The sequence below is a fragment of the Candoia aspera genome, chromosome 7 (genome assembly GCF_035149785.1).
Source record: "Candoia aspera isolate rCanAsp1 chromosome 7, rCanAsp1.hap2, whole genome shotgun sequence".
In the NCBI taxonomy this organism is placed as follows: domain Eukaryota; kingdom Metazoa; phylum Chordata; class Lepidosauria; order Squamata; family Boidae; genus Candoia; species Candoia aspera.
In genome coordinates, this window is record NC_086159.1 from 78158204 (window position 1) to 78184794 (window position 26591).

The 26591-nt window shown below is 40.8% G+C and overlaps 1 protein-coding gene across 1 annotated transcript in view; it reads left to right on the forward strand.

The window, feature by feature from the left end:
* Positions 1-26591, forward strand: part of SEMA3A (semaphorin 3A) — a 203088-nt gene that overhangs the window by 117192 nt on the left and 59305 nt on the right. The window contains exon 6 of the mRNA XM_063309367.1: positions 20174-20267. Within this exon, the coding sequence (XP_063165437.1) occupies positions 20174-20267 (94 nt within the window). The remainder of the gene's footprint in view (positions 1-20173; positions 20268-26591) is intronic.

The following is a 26591-nucleotide window of genomic DNA, read 5'->3' on the forward strand; positions in this document are numbered from 1 at the left end:
AAGTTAAATGGAATTGAATGTAAACTAACCCAAGCAGCACTGCCAATCTTAAGGCTGACATAATGCAAAAAAAAAAGACAATGTGATAGAACTGACATGTAAGGAGTTTTAACAGTAATAAAGTCCAGTTGGAGGAAAGGGACACAAAAAGCATTTTTATATCATGGTGTATGTTACATAATCCAAGAAAGTTACATGGCTGACCTTGAATTCTCATTTAGGCACTTGTGTGATTTTTGTAAATTCTATATGTATCAAAAATGTCAGACATAATAAATAGTTTTAAACAGATGTCTGAAGAGTGTCAGAAAGGCAACACCTTAGAGATTTAAAGTATTTATGGGTTCTTGCTCTTGCCTAAATAGTCATATTCAGTAAGTATCACAAAGGAAACCCAAAGTAATATATTTTTCAAAGGTGAAATCTTGACCATACTGAATCCTGTGAGAATTCTGACAATTATTCCAATAAATAAACAATATCTGTTCTGCTTCAGAATCTATATTCAATGACAAACAGATTTCTGGCTCTTGGATGCAAAAAAGCCATCCTGGAAACCCACTTGATTTTCCTATCTAATACAGTATAGTCAGCTCACCAGCCAAGATCAGATCACTGCTTCCCATTGCTAATGATTAGGATCATAAGCCAACTCAGTGCCAACCTCCAGTACAGAGTGGACTGGGGCAATTTGGATAATTTTAACTCACTTAAGGCAAGAAAGATTTTGACTGAGCAGCCCACTCCCTAATTCAAACTTTACCATGAAACTCTCCCTCTGAAATGTAATTTGGGATCTCTGATACATGTCCAAAAACTTGTTTGCTGTTATAAAAGGAGAGAGGGAAGAACTATTAGATTCTGCAACTAATAGGTTGACTTTTAAGTTACAGCAATCCTTGTAATAAGACAACCATCCCTTCTCCTAATCACAACAGCTTGCAGGAGAAAAGGGAAGTTAAAAAAGAACTTTCAATTATTTGCTCCCCATTGTTTTCCATCTGGTTTTGTGGATGTCATCTCCTTGACTGGCTTAAGGACCACTGTTTCCTTTTAAGGAAAATACAAAGAAATTCATCTCCTACACTTCTCACTGTAGCTCCACTGTATTCAGGAGAACCGTTATTCACTAACCCTTACCCTATCAAGCTCTCTTCCTGAAATCAGCCATGAATATTTCTTAGTATAGGATCCATTTTACCTGTAAATGTCATTGCCATCTGTCTCACTGCAGATAAGGTAGTGAGTGTTTTTATTATATCACTGTGAATGAGCATCCATGGGAGAAAGGGGAGCACATGACATCCTTGCATTCTTTGTAGGATGACAACATGACATCCATGATACCAGTGGGATTAACTAGCACGCGCTTCAAAATTTGACAAAGCGGAGGGGGTGACAACCAAAAGAGGTCGGTGGACAGACTGAAGTGAAAAGGATTGGTGATTAGCTTGAATATACTGTTTAATTAACAAAGTCTTCCGTGCTCTCCCACCACTGCCACCACCACATTTTCTTTTTGAAACTTTCTCCATGCTGTGTGCAGTTAGGATTGCAGCCCTGCTGAAAAAAAGCCATTCTTCAGGGTTAAAGCTTCAGGGGAAATAATTGGCTTTGAAGTTCTTGACTTCTTCCATTTGAGTGACGTGGTTGGGTTGTAAGTTAAGAATGATGGAATGGTTGAAAGACTTGATCTATAGATAACTTTTTGTCTGAATGTAGTTATCCTTGAGGCTTAATTTGACCAGTAATTAACCCCAGAGTTTGTGTAACTAGCCAAGGAACTTATGAATGTGGCTTAAATTTGTAGCAACAGTTAAAAAGAAAGTGCTTTTTTGGAGCAAGTCCAGAATAATTTCCTACTTAACTATAGAAACACAACCAATATATGCAGAATACAGCCTCAGGACTTATTTGAGATCCTCAGCTCTGGTTATGTTCACAAGCTAACCAATACAAGGATAAAGATGTAGGTTGTCAGGGATGTCCGCAGGGCATGGTCAAAAAAATCAAGATGGCAACTCGACAGTGCAATCAAAGCTCTGCCTCCATGTTGACTTTTTTTACCACACCCAGCAAACACCCCTGCAGGCTGCAACAATGTGATGTTCTGCTACCACAGTTACAAGTTATATAAGAAACAAAATAAAGTTGGCAGTAATATGATGTAGCTTTTTTGTGATAGGGTCTAAATAGCAAAGTGTCTTTTCAGCAATGAAAAAACTGACAAATGCTGTTGATTGTCTTTTCCCACAATGATTAAACAGTGAATGATTTGATAGTTGTTTTAAATTTGTTAAGAAGACAGTTGGATATTCCATGGCAATAAAATATTCCATTGCAATAAAATTAATAGCAGCCTGCTATCTAAAGAAAACACAGTTGGCACTTCGTAATCAACTCTTCATATGGTTGCATACTGAAAACATTTGCATTTCAAAGGGAGAATGGCTCAGTGGTAAGATACAGTCTTAGTCCAGGGAGAAGGTAGACCAACATAAATTCACCATATCCTAGAATCAACAAAGCAGGCACTTGCTTTGCTGAGAGGCCACAGCCTCTCACTTTCCCCCTGTCTAGAATATGTGAGTGTTTTGTCTGATTTATCCTGCTTCAGCCACCACTTCTATCTTCCATCTCCTTCCTACTCCTCCCACTGATATCAGTGACCACTGTTAAAACAGGATAGATGAGAAACTTCTGGGGGAAAATATGAAAGTGTGCTGTGGCAGAAAAAGATAAGTGTGATCCAGCTATTCAATTTGTTTCAATAGATTAGGTTTTAAAGCAAATGTTGAGCTGTGGGGAGGGTCTTTTCAGCTGTAGTTCAAAAATCTTTTCAGGGTCTGTTGACTATACAGTCTCATTTATTTTTATTGCTTCAGAATAAAAAAAAAGAAAAAAAGAAAAATGAAATAAGAACTACAACAAAATACAAAACAATATTAAACAGAGAAACACCCCCATCAGATTAATATGCAAAACAAATCTTGCCCACACAGAATCCTGTTTATCAGTCTTTCCATTTAATTGGTAAATATCGGCTTATTCAAGAGCGAACACATTTTGTCAAAGACTTGACAAGGTCCCAAGTGGTAATTTCTTGCTGACCATGCAGAATTATCATTTCTCCTACAACCCAAGCTTGATATGTCTAAAGTTCTTCATAAACAATAAATTACACATTTTTGATACATAAATGTTTCATTAACATCTGTAAGCTTTATTTTTCTTCCAAAAATCATATTAACAATCATGTGAGTATTTGACCAAAACAGGACAACCATAGAACAAATTCAGATCATATATATAATAGTACTTCAAATATTTTTCCAGCATCAAAAGGTTGACACTGTTCTGAGCCATCCAATAAACATGAGATTCCAAGAAACACATTTAAATGTACTTAAAACACAAATGAGCATTGATTTGTCATAACAGATATTCCAGCTTTGTATTCCAAATTCTTGCAAATTACCAATATTCCTCAGGCCAAAAATTGGCAAAGAAATAAGACTAGGCTGCATAATCTATCCCAGAACATATATTAAGTGAAGCTGGACTGTAAGAAGATGAACATGATTTAAAAGTGGATGAAGAAACTTCAATAACCTGTGTTAAACTGATGACCCTCCCCAATAGCCAAGAATGCAAGAGCTGTAGGTGTGAAATGGGACTACAATTAAACTTAAAGAAGACTAAATCAATGACAATAGGTTCAGCAAGGAACATCAAAGCTAATAATGAAGACATTCTGTTACGTTATTCATCTCTGGTCAATGACCAAAATGAAGTACTTTGATAATGAAGACATTGAAGTGGGGAATAGTCTCTGCCGTTTAGGATAGATCAGCAATAACAAAAGATCCATTGGTCAAAAAATACACCACAGGTGCAATGAAGACCTTGGAAAAGATATTTAAATACTGTGACATGTCAATACCAACAAAAATTAGAATTTTTCAGGCCATTTTTTTTTCCTGTGAAACCCAATGGTTGCAAAAGATGGACTTGGAAGAAGCAGCATAAGAAGACTGCCAACACATTTGAACTTTGGTGCCGGACAAGACTTTTAGGTAAACCGTGGACAGCTAGGAAAATAAATGAATCATAGATTCAAACTGGAATTCTGACTTGATGTACCAATGACCAGGCTCTGACTGTCACATTTGGACACATCACAAGGAGACCGAGTTCCTTTGAGGAGTCCATAATTATTGGAAGGGTGGAAGGAAAAAGAGGAAGAGGATGGCCAGTGGCAAGGTGGATGGATTCAATTACAACAGCAATACATGCACCACTGAGGCCAAGTTGAAGACAGATCATTCTGGAGAGAATCTATCTATGTAGTTGTTAAGAGTTGATATAGATTTGATGGTACTTAATCTATCAATCAATCAGCTAATTTGATTTACCACATCAAATTGAAGTTCAAAGTTTCAGTTTGAAAGTATGATAATGTTATGAAATTGCCTTTGAACTGAAGCTTCAGATCAAAATTTCACACAGTCCTAAAAATGAACAAGATCACAGGCATAAATATGTAGAGAATGTACATAGACCAGCATCAACAGAGCAACTCAGGACATACCAAATAGAGAAGTGGAGGATGTGTTAGTTCTTCCTATGCCATTAGAACCATTAGTAACCCAACATACTAAAAGGAGTAAATTTGGAGAAGGTTGTCCTGATGTCAGTCAACTCTTTGAGGTAGACCAGACTTAAACACAGAATCTTGCACCTCTGAATGTTCCTCTCCCCTCCCTGTCTTCATCTTAAACTGAACTAGGGAGGGTCCAATCTGAGACAATTTCTCAAATTCCATTCCTTCTTTTGGGCTGAGATTTCTCTAATCTGATTATTGCCTTCAGTGCAGCTCATCCTCCTTTTCCTCAAGTTATTCTCACAGCCCATTACATTACACCTAGGTGTTCAACAACCATATTTCTCTGTTGACAGGCTGCCAGTGCTACAATGTTATTTGTTAGCACTTTTTATGAGTTCTTTGGGGTAGAAACAATATGTGCCTGGCTGAAAGAGCTTAACTCCCATTATTCTCAGGGTCACAGGGAGGAGGAAGAGTGGTTTGGGGATGAGTTGACATCAGAGGAATAATGGTGGTGGATGGTTGCTAACTGTCCCTCATTTTAACTCACTCCCCTACTAGTAAACCCGATCTAGAGGTGCTACTAGTTCATGCCATGTCAATCATATAGTACTCCACTGCTAATTGGTGTGTTTTAATGAAACGTCTCTGGATTTGCTGAGGGAGAGGTTTATATGACACAGCTCTATGAAGAGGAGACCAGAAGAGATCTGAGGCCTGGGGATGGTGGGACAGTTACTACCATCTGTAGTAAGCTGGTCACACCAAGAAACAATCTCTGGGAACCTGTCAGTCACTCTCTGTAGTTTTATCTTGAGATACAGCACTCATTTTAATTATTTTGGTATTGATGGTACAGTACAAAGAAATAATAACTGGCATAAGAAACAGAATTCTGAAATTTGTCTCTGTTTTTACTAGAAGCAACCAGGACAGAATGTAATTACTGATAATTGTTTGTCAGAATTTGAATAAGCAGACTTTTTTTTCAGACAGGAGGACAAAAAAACAAACAAACAGACTTTTGAGTAATATGGTTAAACTTTTTAGAGATATGTCTTCCAGGCCACTTTAACTATGATTACTATGAGGGCATTATCAAATGACAGCTCTAAATTCCATCTGTAATTCATTTTAAAGTGTAAATTTAAATCCAGTACAAGTATTCATATGACCTCTGAATTGGAAACAAATCTCTAATACAATATGCCTAGAGTCCACTAAAGTATACCTTTTACTGCATAAAGCCACATTTGTATTGTTCAGAAGGGAACCATTTATATATTCTTAAAAGGGGGCTGGAAAATCTATAGGCTTCTTTAAAATCGTATTCTACAGAGTAATTGTAACTTGTCAAGGAAGACATTGTAATTATGTCTGCTGGAACATACATCTTCAAGCATACAAAGCAGTCAATTTTTTCATAGGTGATTTTATTCTTCAACAATGCTATTTATTAGTGGGAGGTTATTATTTCTTTTTATTAAGAAAAATAACAAGGGAGAAAGAAAAAGTGTCTGAAAAGGACAGCTCTTTCTTTACAACCCAGAGAGAGCACTAGTTAGATGTAAGTTGGAAAGCAAAAATCAGATTATCATAGCCATTCACATTTGATGACTTGGTGTATAAAATTTAAGATGAACATATATAATTCCATAATTTATTCAACTTCCACATTTAAACCAAATTCTCTCAACTGGCTTCCATGCCTGAGGCAGGACCTAAACTCAGGTTTTCTCACTCCTAATCTGCACCTTTAACCACTACACCGACTGGCTCTCGTACAATATTATAATATTGTATGTACAATATTATTTTATAATTTTTATAAATAACTCAAGGCGGAGAACATACGTCATACTCCTTCCTCCTCCTATTTTCCCCACAACAACAACCCTGTGAGGTGAGTTGGGCTGAGAGAGAGGGACTGGCCCAAGGTCACCCAGCCGGCTTTCATGCCTAAGGCAGGACTAGAACTCACAGTCTCCTGGTTTTAAAAATGAATTATTTTTGTTATAGAATTGTAACAGCACCAAAACCATTTGATGCAAGTGGATGTCAGAAGTGATAAATGTGTTTGCAATCACCACAAAGACCTGGTGACTCATAAGACATTTGGACACCTGCCCTCTCTTGAGATCCCCTCTTACTGTAAATATGCTTCTAGCTCTTGGGGTGGCATAACTGTAGCCAATTTGCTCAAAGAATTGAGTAATCTGCAAACTCAGATTTATGATGTTTTAGCATTTCAGGTTATTAAAGTAATTGGATTGGCACTTCCAGTATGTTGATCACTGTAGCTCACGTATTACATTATGTGCAGAATAATGTTGTCATGGGTTAGATGTGGGAGACAAACATGTTTTGCGGTATCTGGATGATTTGCCCTCCTCTCTGTAAACTTAGTCAGAATGACAGCTACAGTATACTAGGCAAGGTCCTCAGATGATTAACAGTATGTTTCTAAGCACTTGAAGAGACATGCTACAGTTATCAAGAGCTAGCATGGATTTTTCCCAACAAATTGTGCCAGACTAATCTTCTTTGATAGAGTTACTAGTTTACTAAATCAGGAGAATGCTGTACCTGCTGTACTTTAGTAAAGGTCTCTCACAATATTCTGTTTAATAAAAGAGTAAAACATGGGCTAGGCGATGCTACTGTTAGGTGGACTCACATTTGGCTGATTGGACCCCCAACATTCTTGATAATGGCTGCATTTAAGCTTGGAGGGAAATGTCAAGTACAGTGCTACAGTGCTCTGTTCTGGATCCTGTGATGTTCAATATTTTTATTGGTGACTTAGATGAGATAGGATAGTTTTCGGATGACACAATTCTGAGAGCTAATATTTTAGAAGACAGACAAAATAATCAAAGAAAATCAAGGCAAACCTGAATAGTAAGCAGATAGGATAGAATTTACTAAGGAGAAATGTGAAGTTCTGAATGTGGGGAGGATACATGTAAGACGCAAGTATAGGATGGAGCAGACCTGACTGGGCAGCAGTACATGTGAAAAGAATCTTGGGGTTCTTGTAGCAAGAACATGAGCCAGCAGTGTGATATAGCTGCTAGAAAAGCAAATGCATTTGTTGTGGTGCATTAACAGGACCACGGAGACCATAGATCATTGGAAATAGTTGTTCCATTCTATTCTACCTTGAACTGTGGTTGAGTGCTGTGTCCAGTTCCAGGCACGACAGTTCGAAGAGACAGTAATAAATTGGAGCAAGTTCAGAAAAGGGCTACCAAGATAGTGAGGGTCTGGAAACTAAGTCCCATGAGGAACAGTTAAAGGATCTAGGCATGTTAAGCTTACAGAAGAGATGACTGAGAGGAAGTAGCAGTGTTCAAATATTTGAAGGGTTGTCATACAAAAGAGGACAACCCTGCTTATTTTCTGTTGCCCCAGAGGGTTGAAATTATAAGGAAGGAGGTTCAGGCTAGATATCAGAAGAAACTTCCTAACTGTGCAAGCTGTCAGAACAGGCTGCCACATGAAATGATGAGTTGAGTTTTACTAGAGTCTTCAAACAGGCTGGATGTTTATCTGCCAGAGACAGTCCAGTGGATCCTGTACTCCTGCAGTTGGGAGGCTGGACTAGTTAACCTCTAAGGAACCTCCCATTCTGTGGTGCCATGGTTCCTTTATAACAACTCTAGAGATGTTTGCTGCAAGTTGTAAGGCTGAACAGCTGTCTGTTAATTACCAAAAACAGAAGTTGCTGTTTTTGAGGGGAGAAAAAAAACATCTTCAGAACTGACAGAAATCCAAATGAACCTGGAGGTACTCTTTCAAGCTATGCCAGCAAGGAAGGTATATGCAATGTACTCTGTTGAGTGCGTTCAAAGTAGTGCGGTTGCCATTTTTAGATTCTTCTGTACAAGAAGTGTGTCCTGCGTTCTGCTGTCTTAAAGGGTTTTTGAGGGGAGGTTGTTAATTCAGTTGCTGTACAGGCTGCAAATAGGAATTGTGCTCTCTTTTTGCAGTTCCTAGTTGTGTTCCAAAGATGATACTGCAGATTGTGATGAGGTTAATCTCAACAAAGGCTTGGCTTTAGCTGTACTTTTAAAAGATTTAGTTAAAACTTGTTTTTGCACCAACTGGTTAATTATTAGATGTGACAGAAAAAAATCACTCCATCTGGAGAAAAATACCCAGTTTTATGGTTTCTCTTTTGAAAGTGTTATTGCAAGGAGATTTGCCAATGCCAAAAGACTATTTAAGAAAAAAATTGCACTGTGGAGCTCCAGAGGCCCAAGTCTGATTCCCATTTAGTTCCTTAAAGGAGTCACTAAGAATAATTTTATACTGCTGGGACTTTACACTGGCCTGGTTTAAAGTTTCACTACAGTACTGCTGATGGGCAGATATCATAACAGCCTGCCTATGTTGTCCCTTTTTTTTTAAAGAAATCCAAGTGATCAGGCAAGGAACCAGGATTTGAATGTGTTTTGTTTTTATCAGTCCCAAAATTGGACATCACCAGCAGCAAAGGGCAAGTTTTGTGCTTTCACCCCGTCATGCATGTCTAAAGTCAGTTAACATGATTAATCTTAACATTGGTGGAGAACTGTACATTTGTAGGATTTTAAAGATATATTTAGGACATTTTGGTTCTTTTCTGATTTTGAGAAAGTTGACTGTATCTTTGAATAAAACTTCTGTAGGCTGGTCTATTTGACTGTAATAAATTAAACTAAACCAATGGGATGCAGGAAATCTAAAGGGCAAAAGAGGACCAGAATGTTAATACTCAGAATAATAGTTGAAAATCATTGCAATTTTGCAGGATTAACATAGGAATAGTCTCTGTAAAAACAATTATACCTTATAAATCCTTGTCCAAATGTGGTTTGAAAATACAGAACAAGATTAATACGGCAGGCACAGAGATGATTGCATATCTTATTGCTTGCATATGCTGTCTATTTAATAACACATAAAAAAACAGACATTCATTACAGCATAGCATTGCATTTATTTTTCCAGAGGTTGTTGTATAGAAGCAGAAAGCAATGGAGGTGATAGATTATACATGACAACCCTGCATGTTGTTACACAAAGAGATTCCAATACTCAGCACCCTCTGAGAATTTTTCAATATTCTTGATGGTATCTTATGTCTGGAACGCCTAGGATATGGCATTTTTGACGTCCTTAGCAATCAGTCAAATATAGCATGACATTCAAGCAGTTTTTAGATGACTCCACTTCTGCTGGATCACTTTGGGCATTCATATACAAGGAGCATGAGATCTTCTATTCTGTATAGATCTCAGAAATGTAAGCACTTCATCCTAAGAAATTTGATGACTGCTCAAAAACTATCAATATTTCAAACTAATCAAATATTTTGATTATACAAATTGGTGAGTTATCCTACATGCTAGCTCAGAGGTCCCATTCATCAGGTCTGCTTGCCAAGTCCTCCCTCCACTTTCCACAGCTTCTTCCTCTCCCCAAGCAAACCCAAAAAATTGGCCAGGAACCAAAGAACAAATCCATGTCCCATATTATTGAACATATTAAAGTGTACACCCTGGAATCAAGACACAAGACATTTATGGGACTAAAAGGAGCCAAAATGTTATGAAAACTTGCAGAGATCTACTAGAAGCAATGCATTCCAAAACATCCAATCTAAAAGTGCAGGTCCCTTAATGAGTAATCTGAGAGCAAGGCAGACATTTTCCTGCCTTCTGTCTTAAGTGGAGCTTGCTGGCTCCAAAGACTGCATCAATTCAATGACTAATGTCCGCTTTTACTTGCCTACTCACCCAAAGGTAAGCAAGGAAGCCTGTACCATCCAGAGAGGTGACCTTAACTGAGAGGTGGCAACTCTCTTGCCATAATTGTTTGTGCCAGGTGACAAGGACAAGTTGGATAAGCCACCTTTCCCACTGAAGGCATTCTGTCTCTTACTTAAGTAATAACTAGAAGCAATTAGCTAAACTACAAAACTCTTTCCTAGATTGAACTATAACATTAAATCCATGTGTGTGCAACAGTGAGGCTCCCATTGAGACAAGGAAGAACATGCCTAGAAACTATATTCCTGTATTCTAGGAAATAGGTAGCATATAAAATAGCTGACAGCTTCTGAGTGAACTGGAAAGATAGTTCAGAATTTCATAGAACTGTAATATGGAAGGGTTGGAAAGGTTACTTCTAAGGGACCTAGAAGTCCAATCCCTTGTCCAATGCAGAAATGCATTACTTCAGCAACCCTCAACAGGTAGTCATATAGCCTCTCTTAAAATACCTCCAGCAAAGGAGAGCTCATCAGCTCTTAAGGCAGTCTGTTCCATTGCTGAACAGCTCTTAGCATTACAGTTTCTCCTGGTGTCCAAGTGAAGTTAAATCTACTTAACTCCATTGTTCCTTCTCCTGTCTTCTGGAAAAACTCTGCATTGTTTCTACATGACATAGTCCAGCATTTTAGATACCTGAAGACAGTGACCACGTCATGCAGTCTTCTCCTGGTTAACATACATAATGCCTCCAACTGTTCCTTGTAAGTTGTTCTTTCCAGGACCCTCATCTAGGTTGCTTTCCTCTGGACACACTTCAGTTTCTGATTGTCCTTCCTAAAATGCAGCAGACATGATATTCTAGGTGTGGCCTGACCAATGAAGAATAGAAAGGAATGTTGATTTCTCTTAATTTTGACACTCTTCTTCTGTTGATGCAGCCTAGAAATTCATTTGATCTTTCTGCAGCTGTATCACCCTGTTGTTTAATGTTCAGCTTTGACCCACCAAGACACAGATCTTTTCATTTGTACTGCTACCCTGTATTGTCTCACCCAACCTATACTCATGCTTTTGAATTTCTTATCCAAAGTTAAGGCTTTGCATTTATTTATTCATTTATTCATTCATTCATTCATTCATTCATTCATTCACTGCCCATCTCTCCCCTCCGGGGGGACTCTGGGCAGCTTACAATAAAATAAAATAAATAAAAATTTGTTCCTGTTGAAATTCATGTTGTGGGTTTCTACTCTTATTCCAATTTGTCAAGATCTTTCTGCATCATGATTTTGTTCTCTTAAGATGTTAGCTACCCTTCCCAATATATGCATCATCCACAAATCTGTTATCACCTCATCCTTATCACTTAAAATATGTTGAGCAGCATAGGATCTACAGTGGGGCCCTACCGTATGCCACTCAGAGTTTCCTTTGAGCTTGATGTAGAGCCACTAATGTACTTTCATTGGGTACAAGTGTTCACGCGGCTGAGTATCTGGTAGCATAGCGCAGCCCACATCTTGTCATCTTTTCTCTCATGGGAAACTTTGTTGAATGGTTTGCTGAAGTCAGGGTACACTATATTCACCTCATTCTTGTGGCCAATTAAAGTGGTTTAACAATATCAAAGAAAAAAAGACATTAGATAAAGTCCGGCATAAGAAGGTCTAGTATGATTTGTTTTTGATAAACCCATGTTGGCTCCTGCCAACACTGCATTCTTTTCTACATGCTCATAAATTGACTGTTTAGTAATCGGCTCTAAAATTCTACCTGTTTCTGACATTAAGCTGACCAGTTTATAGTTACCTGGATCCTCTTTTTTCCTCAATGTAAAGATAGCAATAACATTTGCCCTACTCCAGTTGCTTGGTACTATGCCAGTTCTCTGTGTTTTCTCCAAGATCATAGAAATGTGCTCTGGAATGACATCTGCACGTCACTGAAGACATTCAAATGGAATTGGTCTGTTCCTGGATATTTAAACTCATTTGAGATAGTCAGGCTCTTCCTAAACATCTCTCTGTTTATCTTGGATTTTCACCACCAGCACCCCACCTGCAAGTTGTTCTGCTTAGGTCCATTTGAATACTGTTCTCCATGGGGAAAGGACTGAAGCAAAATAGGAGTTGAGGTCTGCACTCTCTGTCATCCATTACCAACCTACCATCTTCAAGATGCTGTGGCCATTTCCTCCCAAGATTCCTACTGTTTTTATCTCTTCAACCATCTATTGGTTAGAATCAGATCTAGGATTTCAGATCCACATGTACCTTCCCCCCCCCCCCAAATTTCTGGAAAATGAAACAAGTCTGCAAGACCACTGAGGAATCTTTCAGTCCTTGCAGTCTTGGTGGAGTTGGTTTTTCGGCTGTTGTCTCCCAACGTCTTTTATCTCAGAAAGTTCCCTAATCTGGTTCAGGGAGGCATTATCCAGAACTTCTGCCTGGCTTGGCAAACTATAGGAATAATATCACTGTTGTGTCCCTTCTCTGTACTGTTATCTAAATGCTTTCAACTCAGATATTCTCCTCCTGCTCAAATTCCTGTATTTGTACTAGGGCAACTCTCTGAGCCTTTCACCTTCTTGTGATGCTGTGCTCTCAGAAGAGGAGGCTTGAATTTCCTTTTATATCCAGCCTTCACCCAATGCACATCCATCCTAAGGGCCCATTGAGGGTGGATGATTGTTTACAGTATCTACCTTCCTGCTCCACCATTCTGAAGAGTCTTTCAACATAAGGAGGACTCTTCCAGCCACCAGTGACAGAGTACCATGCCTGGTTCGGGTTCCCACACTTAAAACTGATATTGCAGAGCTAGACAGGGTCCGAAAAGAGCACAAGCAGAATGATGGGGCAGTCACCCTGTATGGACTAACCCAGACCTAAGATCTTTCAGGTTGGAATAAAGAAAGGTAGAAGCCTTGTAAAGGTTTCCCTTCTCCATAGAGGCCTGACTCAACCAACTGAGACAGGCTAGCACAGCAGTGTTCGCTTTCACTGAATTCCCCCCCTGCTTTCTTTTCTTTCTTTTGGGTCAGTCAAGGAAGGAAAACATTACTCCCTTTCTATGAACAGCTGAAAACACAGGTAGAGTTTAATTGCAACAATTTATAATCAATCTGTGGAAGTTTAGGCCATCTGATTCATTTCAGCCCCCAAAACACAGACTGACACCTGTAGTATCTGTTTAAAATAGTATTAATTTTATTAGAAAACACACAACAGTAAAGAGAAACATGGATAGGTGTTGTAGTGAGAGAGAGAGAAAAAGAGAAGGGGAAAAAACCTATAGGTAGCTTAATCCAAAATGAAGTTTGAGCCTCAAGGAAAAATAGTTGCAAAACAAATCAGGCCAGGTTTTGAGCACATTCAACACAAAAGAGAGTTAACAAACACACTCTGCCTCATTTACTGTTCTTAGAAGTCTGCACGTGATTTGTCCTTTCATGACTCCTGAATTTTTTTTTTTATATATAGACTTAAAACTAAGACAAAGCTTCCAGGAAGGTCTTTCTTGGGCAGTTAACCTCAAAGGTAGAGGGAGACAGGATAGGGGGACAGAATTGTGTACACCCAAGAATTTGGCCCAGCATCCTTCCTGGGTTTCCTAAGTAGAGGAAATATGTGAGCTACAGTCAATGGTATGTGCACTCTTATCCAGCATAGATCTCTGGGGGCTTATCAAGTCAGAGGTGCTTGTTACAGATAGACCAAATGATGAATGGCATTGTTTGATTGATTATTTTCCATCAAGTCTACGTCAGAATAGATAGATTTTCTCCATGACGATCTGTCCCTAACCTGATCTTTCAGGTCTTCCAGTAGTGCATGATTGGCATAGATTGACACAGAAGGAGAGCAAATTTTCTCCCTTTCACTGTGTTAGGTCCTTCATTGAAACTAAATGCAGGGAAATTAGTGACCAATAGAAGGAAACAGTTTCTTCACCCAATGCATGATTAAACTATGGAATCCACTGCCAACAGCTGGGGTAACAGCAGCCAGCTTGCATGGTTTTAAAAGAAGACTGGATAGGTTTAGGGTAGATCTGGCTCACACTGGCTACTAATAGATTTGGGTGCTGAATTATAAGCAGCAGGTCTTAAATGCTGGTTGCTAGTAGTGTCAATGGAAGGTAGTTATCACCCTTTGGTCCAAACGTGTGAACTTCCCAAACACATCTTGTATGACACAGTTTGTTGGAATAAGTAGGTATATCCAGCAAGGGCCTGCTTAAGTACTTAGGTAGATCCATAAATCCGGATGCAACTGAAGGTGCTGGTCAGCACCTTTAAAGTTCTTCATAGGTCAGACCCTCAATATCTTTTTCATTCTTTGTCTTACATAGGCGATTTATTGATAATCTCCCTAGGGGGGAGATGGGCGGTGATAAAAAAATTGACAAATAAAAATAAATAATGCTGTAAGGCCATAAATTTCTTTTGTATTGTTTTAATCCTGACACTCATGTCACTCAGAATAAGTTCTGATTGGAGCAGCCTTTAAGCCTGTGGAAGGAAGGAAGGAAGGAAGGAAGGAAGGAAGGAAGGAAGGAAGGAAGGAAGGAAGGAAGGAAGGAAGGAAGGAAGGAAGGAAGGAAAGTGTACGGTTAATCCAAGACAAAAAAAATATCTTGAAAATGAGGTCCATTATATTGATAACAGTGATTAACAGTGGTAGCAAGGCTGTCACTTAGAGTTAGATAGCAGGGATAAAAGATTGTCTGACCAAGTTGGTTGGGAATTCTGGGAGATGTAGTTTCAATTCATTTGCAAAGCAAAAAGTTGGGGAAAATTGAGATAGATAAACCAATGGTATGACTTCAGGCAAGTTTGTAACTTTGTGCCTCTTTGCTCCTCCAATATTTTTTCACTAACAGACCTACAATCACCACCCTCTGTTTTCCTGTTGCTCCCTACAAGCAATCAAAAGCTCAGATTCTGCTGTTCAAATCAGCACACTCATAGCCATCTATAAGAAGCTAAGTAACAACTCGTACATCATGACATCATCATGCAAATGGTGTAGTGATGTACTTGTGTCACGACTTCTGATTCAGATACAAAGTTCTACCATTTTTGTGATGACATCATCACATTTTTCCTAACTCCCTCACATATACATTTTTCATTGCTTTCCTCTCTTTTACATACACAGAGAAAGACAGAAGAATAGCCTATAGGAAAGCTTTTAGTAACTCATTCCAACTTTTTTTTCTAGGAAATATTCAGAAAAGCTACCTATTATCTGTGGCCTGAAATAGACAGTCCCAGAAGAAACCATACTGCAATTTTACTAAATACCTAAATGAGCCTTAAGAAAGAAAGAAAATAATATACTTTGAGATCCTTAAAAAAAGAACTAGAAGAAAAATGAATAATATTGCAAAGCTTTTGCCCCTAACCACATAGATATATAAAATTATGCTGTAATTCAGCAAAACACTTTATTCATCTATTGAAGTGGATTCCAATCCACAAAATCATTAAACCAAAATAGGTTTGTTATTCTTAAAAGATCCTTTGTTAGTTTCTTTTCATCCTGTAATATTTAGTCTAAGACTTTTCTTTTGACATATGTATTTTATGTTCCTCCTTATGTTCCTTAGCTCTTTAAGGTGTACCAGATCCTTTGGTTGGTTAAATTGCTTTAATCTGTGACTTTTATTTTGACCTATATGTTTTATGTGTCCCTCCCCTTTGTGTTTCTTAGCTGTTTACTTCATAAACATCCATCAGCATGTGATTGAGAGGGAGTGAGGCTGTATGAGTGTATGGAGGAATCCCTATTCTCAACCAGTGTTTTCGGGAGTCCAGGAGTGGAGACTAATGGATTCAGATGATCTGGAGGGTGTAGGACAGGGCAGGTTATTGAGGTGGTGATGGGCAGGGGACAATATGACAGGTGCCAGAGGGCAGGTCATCTTCGAGGAAGATGCCTCCAGTGTTTATTACCTGTGGCATATTCCGGCCCTCCGTGCACAAACCCAGGCCCTGGTCAGCAGACTCATGGTTGTCCTGACTTTTGGCTGCTGCTTTGTAACGCCAGGTCAATAAATAACAAGGCCTCCTTCATATGTGATTTGATCACGGAGGAGGGGGCAGACCTGGCGTGTATTTCTGAAACCTGGCTGGGCCTGGAGGTGTTCCCCTTTTGGAGATATGCCTGGCTGGGTTTCGAGTTTGGCACCAGCCAAGACCTCAGGGCAGGGGAGGAGGGGTGGCTGTTGTCATCCGGGAATTCCTAGAAGCCATCAGGGGCCATGCTCCACAAGTGGCCAGGTGTGAGACTTTGTTTTTCAAGTTGCGTTCTCGAAAGCAGTTGGGAGTGTTGCTATTGTACCTGCCTCCCTGCTGCGTGCAACCTCCCTGCCTGGACTGCTGGAGGCCGTTTGGTGGTGGAGTTCCCCAGGCTTATGGTCTTGGGGGACTTCAATCTGCCTTCCTTGGAGAGTGCCTCAGAAGCAGCTTGGGAGTTCATGGCCACCCTGGTGGCCATGGGCCTGTCTCAAATTATTCAGGAGCTGATTTGGGACAGTGGCCTCACTCCAGATCGATCTAGTTTTCTTGTTGGAGCAGTGGCAATGTGATCTGAGGGAAGAGTTACATCTTTCTCCTTTGTCATGGTCAGATCAAGCCCTGGTGACCTTGAGATTCTCTTATGCTGCCCCCCTCTGCAGGGAGGCAGGACCCATTCGATTGGTCCGCCCCTGGCGACTGATGGACCCAGCAGGGTTTCAGAGGTAGCTGGGGGTTATACCTGAGGATAAAACCACTGGGTAAGATCATCTGTCACTACGGGTTGAGGTATCATCAATATGCGGATGATACCCAATTATACATCTCCATCCTAGGTGAAGTAAGTGATGCCATGACCACCCTTTCATGGGGGTGTTTGGGGGCTGTGGGGGTCTGGATGGGGAACAACAAGCTTCAACTTAACCCTGGTCAGACGGAGTGGCTGTGGATTAATGGCTCCTCAGTCTCTGGGAAATTGTCATCTTTAGTTCTGGATGGGGTTGCCCCAGACAGATCCAGTGCATAACTTCGGGGTCCTCCTGGACTCGCAACTCCTGCTCAAAGAGCAGGTGGCAGTTGTGGCCAGAAGGGCCTTTGCGCAACTTCATGTTGTGCACCAGTTACACCCCTTCCTGGAACGAGAGGCCCTTTGAAGAGTCACTCATGCCCTGGTTATCTCCCATATAGACTACTATAATGTGCTCTACATGGGTCTACCCTTGAAGAGTATCTGGAAGCTACAACTGGTCCAGAATGCAGCCATGCAGGTAATTTTAGATGCCCCAAGGGTGGCACATGTAACACCTTTACCGTGCAAGCTGCACTGGGTGCCAGTTCGCTTCCGGGTCCAATTCAAGGTGTTGGTTATGACCTTTAAAGCCCTACATGGCATGGGGCCAGGCTACCTGAGGGACCATCTGCAGGTAATTTAATATAGAGTGCCAATTTGGTGTAGTGGTTAAGGCATCAGGCCAAAAACCAGGAGACCTGAGTTCTAGTCCAGCCTTAGGCACAAAGCCAGCTGGGTGATCTTGGGCCAGTCCATCTCTCTCAGCCCTAGGAAGCAGGCAATGGCAAGCTACTTCCCAAAAACCTTGCCAAGAAAACTGAAGGGACTCTTCCAGGCAGTCCCCAAGAATCGGACACGACTGAATGGATTAAAACAATAATAACAATACTAAACTCTCACAGCTTAATGTCATTTGCAGGCACTGACTTATCCCCTTCCCGCAAACTCAAGTTGACTTCCGAAAAAACCATTGTCATGTTCATTGATTCAATGTAGTTTATACATCGTAACGTTTCACATGCCATGGCGCTGACACGCGTTTCTGTTTGGGAGGGAGCTGCTGTGAGACCTTGTACCCAGCTCTGTATGTGAAATCAGTACAATGGAATGTGTTTGGGTTATTTTCTCTGCTCAAGGACTTTTCCTGCAGAGCATCAGAAACCATTAGGAGCACCTGGGATTGTGGACTTGAGAAGATTCTACGGGGGGAGGGATCTCATTTGCACCGAGGGTTTTTAGTTTGAATTTGCCGTGCTTTCATCATTCTCAGCTTTCTCTGTGATCCTGCATACTATTCTTTAATAAATCAGATATCTTTGAATTCCTGCTCATGAGTCTGATGGTGTTTTAGAATAGGCAACCATTACACCATCTCATCCCCATTACATCGACCCATCCCACCCAGGCATGCAGAGAATCCCATCTGTTAGAGAGTTTCATCTGGCGGAGTCATGGAAGCGTGCCTTCTCTGCAGTAGCCCCTGCCCTTTGGAACATTCTCCCCCCAGAGTTGAGGAAGACCCCCTCACTCCTAGACTTCCATAAAAAATTAAAAATCTGGCTTTGCCATCATGGTTGGGGTGGGACAGAAAATAGTTTCTCTTGGGTATAACTAGCTCCTTAGAACTGCCCTGTTCTGCTTACAGACAGAGAATTTTAACCATCTGGATTCTATTATATTTTAATACTTATATTTTATTGCTTATTTACATTATTGTACAGTATTTATATTACTTTGTAGTTAAGTGTTTTTATTGTAAACCGCTCAGAGTCCCTCCTTGTGGGGGAGATGGGCAGTGATAAATTTGATAAATAAATAAACACGTTTGGAGTTCCCATCTGAGTCTAGACCAGTGCTTCTCAACCTGAGCAACTTTAAGATGTGTGGACCAACTTATGTCTGGGTGGCGAATTCTGGGAATTCACACACCTTAAAGTTGCCAAGGTTGAGAAACACTGGTCTAGACAGTCTTTCATTTCACAAGCCTTTCCCTCTGACCCACCCTTTTGAGGTGTCTGAAAAGTGAGTCTCACTATCTTACTAATGACAGGGATAAACTAAATTCCTGGCATTTAATGTCATCTCAAATAATCCCAAATCACCTACAGCCCACTGAACTTTTTGTTTTGTGTAGATATGGATGTATAATCCAGACCACAGCTTCTGGAAGAATCGCCAACATGTCTGATATTTCTTTGTTTTATTTCCCATTGCTTTGAAGCATATAGATCAGGGGTGCAAAAATGTTTTTGGTCCCCATGCAATTACCAGCATCCCTTTTACAGCCATCAAAGTACTCCCCACCCCCCAAAGTGGATGGGACTAAAATTGTCACTCCTTTTTTTTTCAGTTCTTTAGAAAGTTGGGGGTTTAACGACTAAAATTTATATATATAAAATCAGTCGTAGGGTTGGAAGGGACTTGGAGGCCAACTTCCTGCCTTGGAATCCTCCAGTGATTGAGCCCCCCCAACCCCACAAGGCAAGCTGCTCCACAGCTTAATGGCTCTTGCAGTCAGGAAATTCCTCCTTATTTCGAGTTTGGATCTCCCTCTATAAAGTTTCTTGTCCTACCCTCAGGTGCTAGGAAAATGAATCCACTCCCTCTGCCCTGTAAGAGCAGGCATGGGGGAATCTCTGTGAAAAAAGAGATTGAAGTCACAGCAAACCTAACTAATGATGAGAGCAGTACGAGAAAGATTGCTTCATAGAAACTTAAAAGACACTTTGTAGAAACAGGCAAGAAAAGAGACATAAGTTTCATAGAAGCCTAAAAAGAAATAGAAGTTTTTTAGTCCACCAGAAAGCAAATCACCAAGTTTTATAAAGTCATACTTGCTTTGTTATCTAAATAACAAAGCAAGTATGACTTTATAAAACTTGGTGAATTGCTTTCTGGTGGACTAAAAATAAACTGACAAATGGTTTTATAAGTTATATATCTCTAGTAATCGCTCTGCTTAGCTCAATTATTTGCTTCTCCCTTCTTCTCAACAGGACAACATTTTCAAGCTGGAAGATTCACATTTTGAAAATGGCAGAGGAAAAAGTCCTTATGACCCCAAACTTCTGACAGCTTCTCTTTTAATAGGTATGTAGTATAAATAGTTTTACAGCAAAACCCTCCATCTCTGTTCCTTCAGATTGTTGGGCCCAGTGCAAGTCAGCTCGGATTTGATTCACATTTCAGATTGGAGGACAGGACAAATGGGTTTGATTTATAGTCAGGATCTGAAAGCAGACCAGGTCAGCTGGAGCCCCTCCAAGATCTTGGCTAAAGAAAAGTAAATGCCTGTATGTTACATACATATATTGGAGAATAAGTAAATGCCTATAGGCTGTATACATACAGACTAAAGTGCCTTTTGATAGAATTGGATAAAAATGGCAAGGACAATAGAGAATATTATATTCAGTTGAATACCTTCAAGGGTTTCATTTCAATACATTTTTGAAATATTTGTCTCACAAACCACTTCAAAGGCAGAAATAAAGGCAATGACAGGGTTGCCTGCAGGGTGTGGTTAATAAAGTCAAGATGGTGGCCACAATGGTGTGATCAAAGCTCCACCTGTTTTTTATGTGTGTTCCATGTGATGCACGTAAAAAACAGGTGGAGCTTTGATTGCATGATCCTGGCCACCATCTTGACTTTTTTTTAACCTGTGGGCACCTGGCACAGCAACTGGCAAATTGTCCAGCTGATCTGATGCAAAAAGCCTTGAGTGAGATCCACAAAGGGAGAGCAGGTACTGAGGAGGCGGCGTTTGTGACATTGCTCTCCCATCCCCCCTTCTGAAAAACATCAATATGGGAGCCAAGATCCAGCTTCGCCTGGCACTCACTCCTTCAAGAGACTTGAACTTCTCACCATACCCAATGTGAGAGTAAGTCCCAAGCCAGTGCATTTATAAATAAATGTAAAACCCCAGATGTAAAAGGAAGAGCCAAGAGTGCATCCTGGACAGGCCCTTGTTCAGAGGAGAGAGAGCTTGGTTGAAGTCCCCATCATGCTTGCTGAGTAAATTAGCTTAGGAGTGTAACTTTCTGTTCACACAAGAGGGTAAAATCAGAGCATGTGGATGGCCAGAATGAAAGAGTTGAGCTGTGCAGCATGTGAATGAAGCCTCCCCGAAAGAGGTCAAATGGGCAAGAGAGTTTCAGGAGGTGGTAAAACTTACCCCACTCATCCCTGCCCTGGCTCCACACAGGGAACCAAAATTGCAACATTGTATATTGTTTGTAACACCCCCAGAGGTGGCAAAAAAGTCATAGAAACTGAAGCATTTGCAAAGGCTGTAAGGTGCTTCTTAGCCTTTCTGTGATATTTTAATCACATTTTGTCAAATCATATCATCATCAAAGGTTTTCACAGTCCTAAGAATAATCTGTTTCCTGAATTTAAAGTCTTTCAGAAAGAGCTGGAATGTGGCGTTCTTCAGTTGCATTGCATTGCAAGTTAAAACATGCATAATCCTGCGTGACAAAAGCAGTCTGTCATTTCTGCAGATAAGTGTGCATCCTGGGTATTTCTTTGAATGAGGATGCAAACTTTATCCTCTGGTTGAACCTGTGGGTAACGGCAACCGTGCAGAACTGTGGATCTTCCAAAGACCCTTTTATGCAATGCAGTGTTTCCAAATACGACCCTGCTGCATCCCAAATGTGACCCAAACATCAATTCTGGATTTCTTGAATTGCTTTCAGTGCTCCCACTCTAGCTAAGCCCACACTTTTTTCCCAAACTGTGGGGCTTCCTCCAGACATGAAAGTGTGTAGGTAATTTACAGGAGAAAATCAAGCAGGGGCTTCAATATCAATTACCAGCTACGTCACAACCTCTTCTACCCAAATTGCCTCCAAGCTCACAGTAACAGGGAGAATTAAATGATATGAAATTACCATTTCAAGCAGAAAATGATGTTTGGACTTGGAAATTTAACTTTACTATACTAGTTCCCAGCCGAAGAGCTTAATTATGGCTGCAGTTTTTTTAAACATCTACCTATGTGGCAGCCTCTAGCCAGTGTTGGCTGATCTTGAAAAGCTAAGCAGGATCATTCCTGGTTGGTACTTGGATGGGAGCTCATCGGAAAGCCCTAGGTCTGTGAACTGGGCAGGGAACTGCACAGTGTGACTTGGAAGTCACCAGTAGTGAAGCCAGGAAATGATAGTTTATTAAAAAGATTTGTACGACTGACCATCTTAAAACACAACTTCTGAATATCCTTGGATACTTTTGAATGTTGAAAGGATAATTTACGTCAGACCAGGATCCACACAATCTTTTCAAAAACCAAGAGGTGTCTGGCAGCACGTTTTCCAACTGTCCAGTTTTATTTCATTTCGGCGTATGCCTTTGAATAAAACTGAGCCATGGTTAGTCAGAAAAGGTGCTCCCAGAGTCCTCCTGGTATCTGGCTACCATAGAGGGCATGGCTGTCCTCCCCCAGTCTTTCCATGGATCTGTTCTCCCCCCTGTGAAGTATTAAAGTGAAGTCATGCATCATGTTTCCTGGATTCTCTTGGCAGAAATTTTGGAGGGATTTTTTTTTCATTGGCAGAATGTTTGGGAATTCCTTTGCACAAAGAACATTTCATGGGGGGGGGGGGGGGACAGCAAGCCAGCTCTTTTTACTTTATGCTGCTTGCCAAAGGGTTGGAGAAAGGAAGGGAAACGAATCACAGGAGCCTCTTCAGGCCTCTGGAGCTCCACGTATCCTGATGGACAAGTGTCTCCGGTCTGCAAGTCAGCTCTAACCACCATGTATTCACTGAGAGTGTTTTGAAATAGCTGGCAAAAAAAAAAAGTGTCAAGGACCCAAGAGTGAATTTAGGCATGTCCAAAGTTTGGAGCACATTTCACATTTCTTTCTCTCTCCCCTCCCTCCCCCCCCCCATGAAGAGTAGTTTTCTGTGCCACATTCCAAGCATTTGCATGCCATAGTTGCCAGGTGACCGATGCCAAGGTTCCCACCCACATGTCTTTGGCAGTCCCATGCGTGGGTGAGGCCAAGCCCTTCTCTCACCCTTGCCTATTGGAGTGGCGGTAAGGGGCAGAGGCCAAAGACACACAGTTCACCCCTCAAGGCCAGAAGAAAAAACCCTGCCTGGTCCTGCCCACCACTGGAGCAGATACCTGTCAGGCTGCGCAATGAATGGGGCAGCCCTGCATGCACGGGTCGTGTGGGCTCCTGGCAAAGCTTTGTGGGGGCTCGTGTGCCTGCTCAACTTTCCCCTGTGTGCAGAGAAGGACAGGCTACTTTTTTCATGCATGCAGAACAGGGCTAGCAAGCAGCAGCACAGCAGTGGCAGTCCTCGACTTATGACCATTCATTCAGCGACTGTTCGAATTTACAAGAGCGCTGAACAAATGGTGGTTATGACTGGTCATCTTAGTTCCAGCTGTCCCAGCAACCCCACTCACCCTCTGAGACCCTCACCGCACCTCCCTTGCACCTTTGCACCCCACCCTGCCTTGCCTTGCCTAATGACCGTGGGATTCGGTTAATGATGGCAACCAGAATTGCAGGGATTGCCATTGCTGAGCAATGTGGTCACACTTTATGACCATATTGCTTAGCAATAGAAATTCCAGTCCCAATTGCCAGCCATAAGTCAAGGACTACCTGTAATCCAACTCTCTGCTCCATTGGTAAAGTTCCTTTTCAGGCTATCTAAGCACTTAAGCCTGTGTTCTTTGGATTTCTGTCACCATCTTAGTTCTTTTTTTCCTTTTTCTTTTTAAGAATCTTGATCACATTCACACTGGAAATGCTGGGTGTGGTCTGGAACCTATAAAATTAAAATTGAAAAGTATGCTTAGTGCCAGTCAGTAAGATTTACCATGAAAGCACAGGAAATTCAGAAATGATTAATAGTTTGATGCTATTTAAGCATCAGGAAGAAACTTTAAATATCTATCCTCCACATGTTATTTGAAAGATGAAAAGTTTTTCAAGATTGTTTTTCTTTGGTAGCAGTTAAGAAAAGGAAATAATTCCGTGTTTTACCAAACCCTTCATACTTTTAAAAATGACGCTCAAGGAGTGCAGAGTAGATTGTCTAGATTTTCTTCATCTGGAAATTTAAATGATTAGAGGTAACTACCCTTAGGGCACTTTTTAAAATACAGCTGTTCACTTTGCAGTAACTTGCACCTTGAATTTACTCAAAATAAAAGGGGGGGGAGTATTTAAAAGACAGGTGTATAAATTAGTGCCTGGAGCAGCAAACATTTATGGTGAAGTTTCTCAAGTGAGATTAACTTTACAATTTGTTTTAATATTCAGTCAACCGAAAGTATGATGGCAAATCAGCACAAAGCACATTATGGCATCTTGCCATGTAAAGTAAACAGAATCTAGCTTTTCTTATGCCTTTTTCTTGTGCACTTACACTAATACAGTAGTGTTCTTTCCTTGCCTTTTGCTCTGATTAAAAAAAATACAAATATTCTCTGCTTTTTAAAAAAGACAAAGAGGAATTGGGGGCAGGAAGTTAAGAGACAGAGATGAAGATGATGAATCTTAACAAATAACCTTGCCTCACATTAGCATGTGTGTTTATTTTGTCCAGGATCATGGTGGTTGGGAATTCAACAAAATTACTATCCCAAATCATCCAAAGCATCTCCATTGGTGTTACTTGGTACTGAACCTCTTTCCAACTAATTCTTTAATCTTTTTTTCCCCTAATTTTTCAAATTTCACAAAAGAAGGAGTTTGCATTGCTCATACCTAATTCATGGTCTAAAGATCAATGCATCCTGCATAATTCAAATATAATGTTAAACAAAACAGGGAGGTTTTTTAAAAAAATCATGGAAGAGCAGCATAAAACAGAAAAATCAAAAGTTCTGGATTTTTCTAAATAACATCAAACCTTCTCTAGCTCACCTACCAGTCTGTCTGTCTGGGCAAAATGATCTGCCCCATATAGGGCTCATTTTTATGTTTTGCTTGTCACAGCAGAAAGAGAGCCAGTTTGGCCTAGTGGTTAAGGCAATGGGCTAGAAACCAGGAGACCGTGAGTTCTAGTTCCGCCTTAGGCATGAAAACTGGCTGGGTGACCTTGGGCCAGTCCCTCTCTCTCAGCCCAAGAGCCAATCAGGCGTAGTAGGAGAGTTCTAGTCCCGCCTTAGGCCTGAAAGCCGGCTGGGTGACCTTGGGCCAGTCACTCACTCTCAGCCCAAGAGTCAGTCAGGCGTGGTATGAGAGTTCTAGTCCCGCCTTAGGCCTGAAAGCCGGCTGGGTGACCTTGGGCCAGTCACTCTCTCTCAGCCCAACTCACCCCACAGGGTTGTTGTCCTGGGGAAAATAGGAGGAGGAAGGAGTATTAGGTATGTTTGCCACCTTGAGTTATTTATAAAAGTAATAAAGGTGGGATTGAAAAAAAAGACACTTTACTCACCATTTTTAAGGACTCGTCCTCATGACATCACCTCCATTTCTTCCACTGCTGCTGCTGAGGCTAGACCTGCCTTTCGTTCCTCCAGTTTAGAAGTGATGTTTTTATTCTTACAAGACAAAACTTCCCATGTGGACAATCTAGGTCAGGGGTTTTCAAACTTTTTGAGGCCATGGGACGAGTTAGATTTTTTTAAAAGGTCCCAGGACCCCTGATCAAGAAGCAAAGCCCTAGTGATGGAAAATTGGCCATGTTTGACGAACTGGGTTTTTGTTTGTTTGTTTACCGTCCATCTCTCCTGGAACCAAATGAAGTTCTGCAGAGCCCTCTGAGTCCCTGGCACACAACTGGGAAAAGCCCGATCAAGCTCTCCTTGGGGACGACTCTGGGATGCAATGAGGCTCAGATTTAGTTTGGTCCAGCCACTCTGCTGTAGAAATGCCCCCTCTCCCCGGTCATTTTAACATTGGCTACAAGAAAGACTTCAACTTTTTCTCTTTACACCGGAATATGAAACGCCCAGGAGACTGAGGAATTCTGCTAATTGGTGGTGCGTGTGTATATTGTGTCTGTGTGCACATGTGTATACACCTGGATTGTGGAGACTACGAAGTACAGAAAGTGCATGAAACACACTCCACATACATATGGAATTGTCTGGTAGGGGTGAGGGAGGGAGGGAGCTCTCTGTCTGCACTTAGAACCATATAATCATAGACTTGGAAGTACCTGAGAGGTCATCTAGCCCAACCCCTGCTCAAAGCAGGATCTCTGATACATGACCATCCAGCCCCAGTTTGAAGTCCTCCAGCAAAGAACAGCCCACACTTCATGAAGCAGCTTGTTCCATTGGCTGATTAAACATTCCTTGTTATGCCCACTTCCTTGTAGTTTTAACCCTTGATTCTGGTCCAGCTCTCAAGACCAATAGATACTGGTAAATCATGCTGTTGGCATGTTTGGTATAAAGTTGTGAGCCACCCCAGATAAGGAGACTTTGGGATAC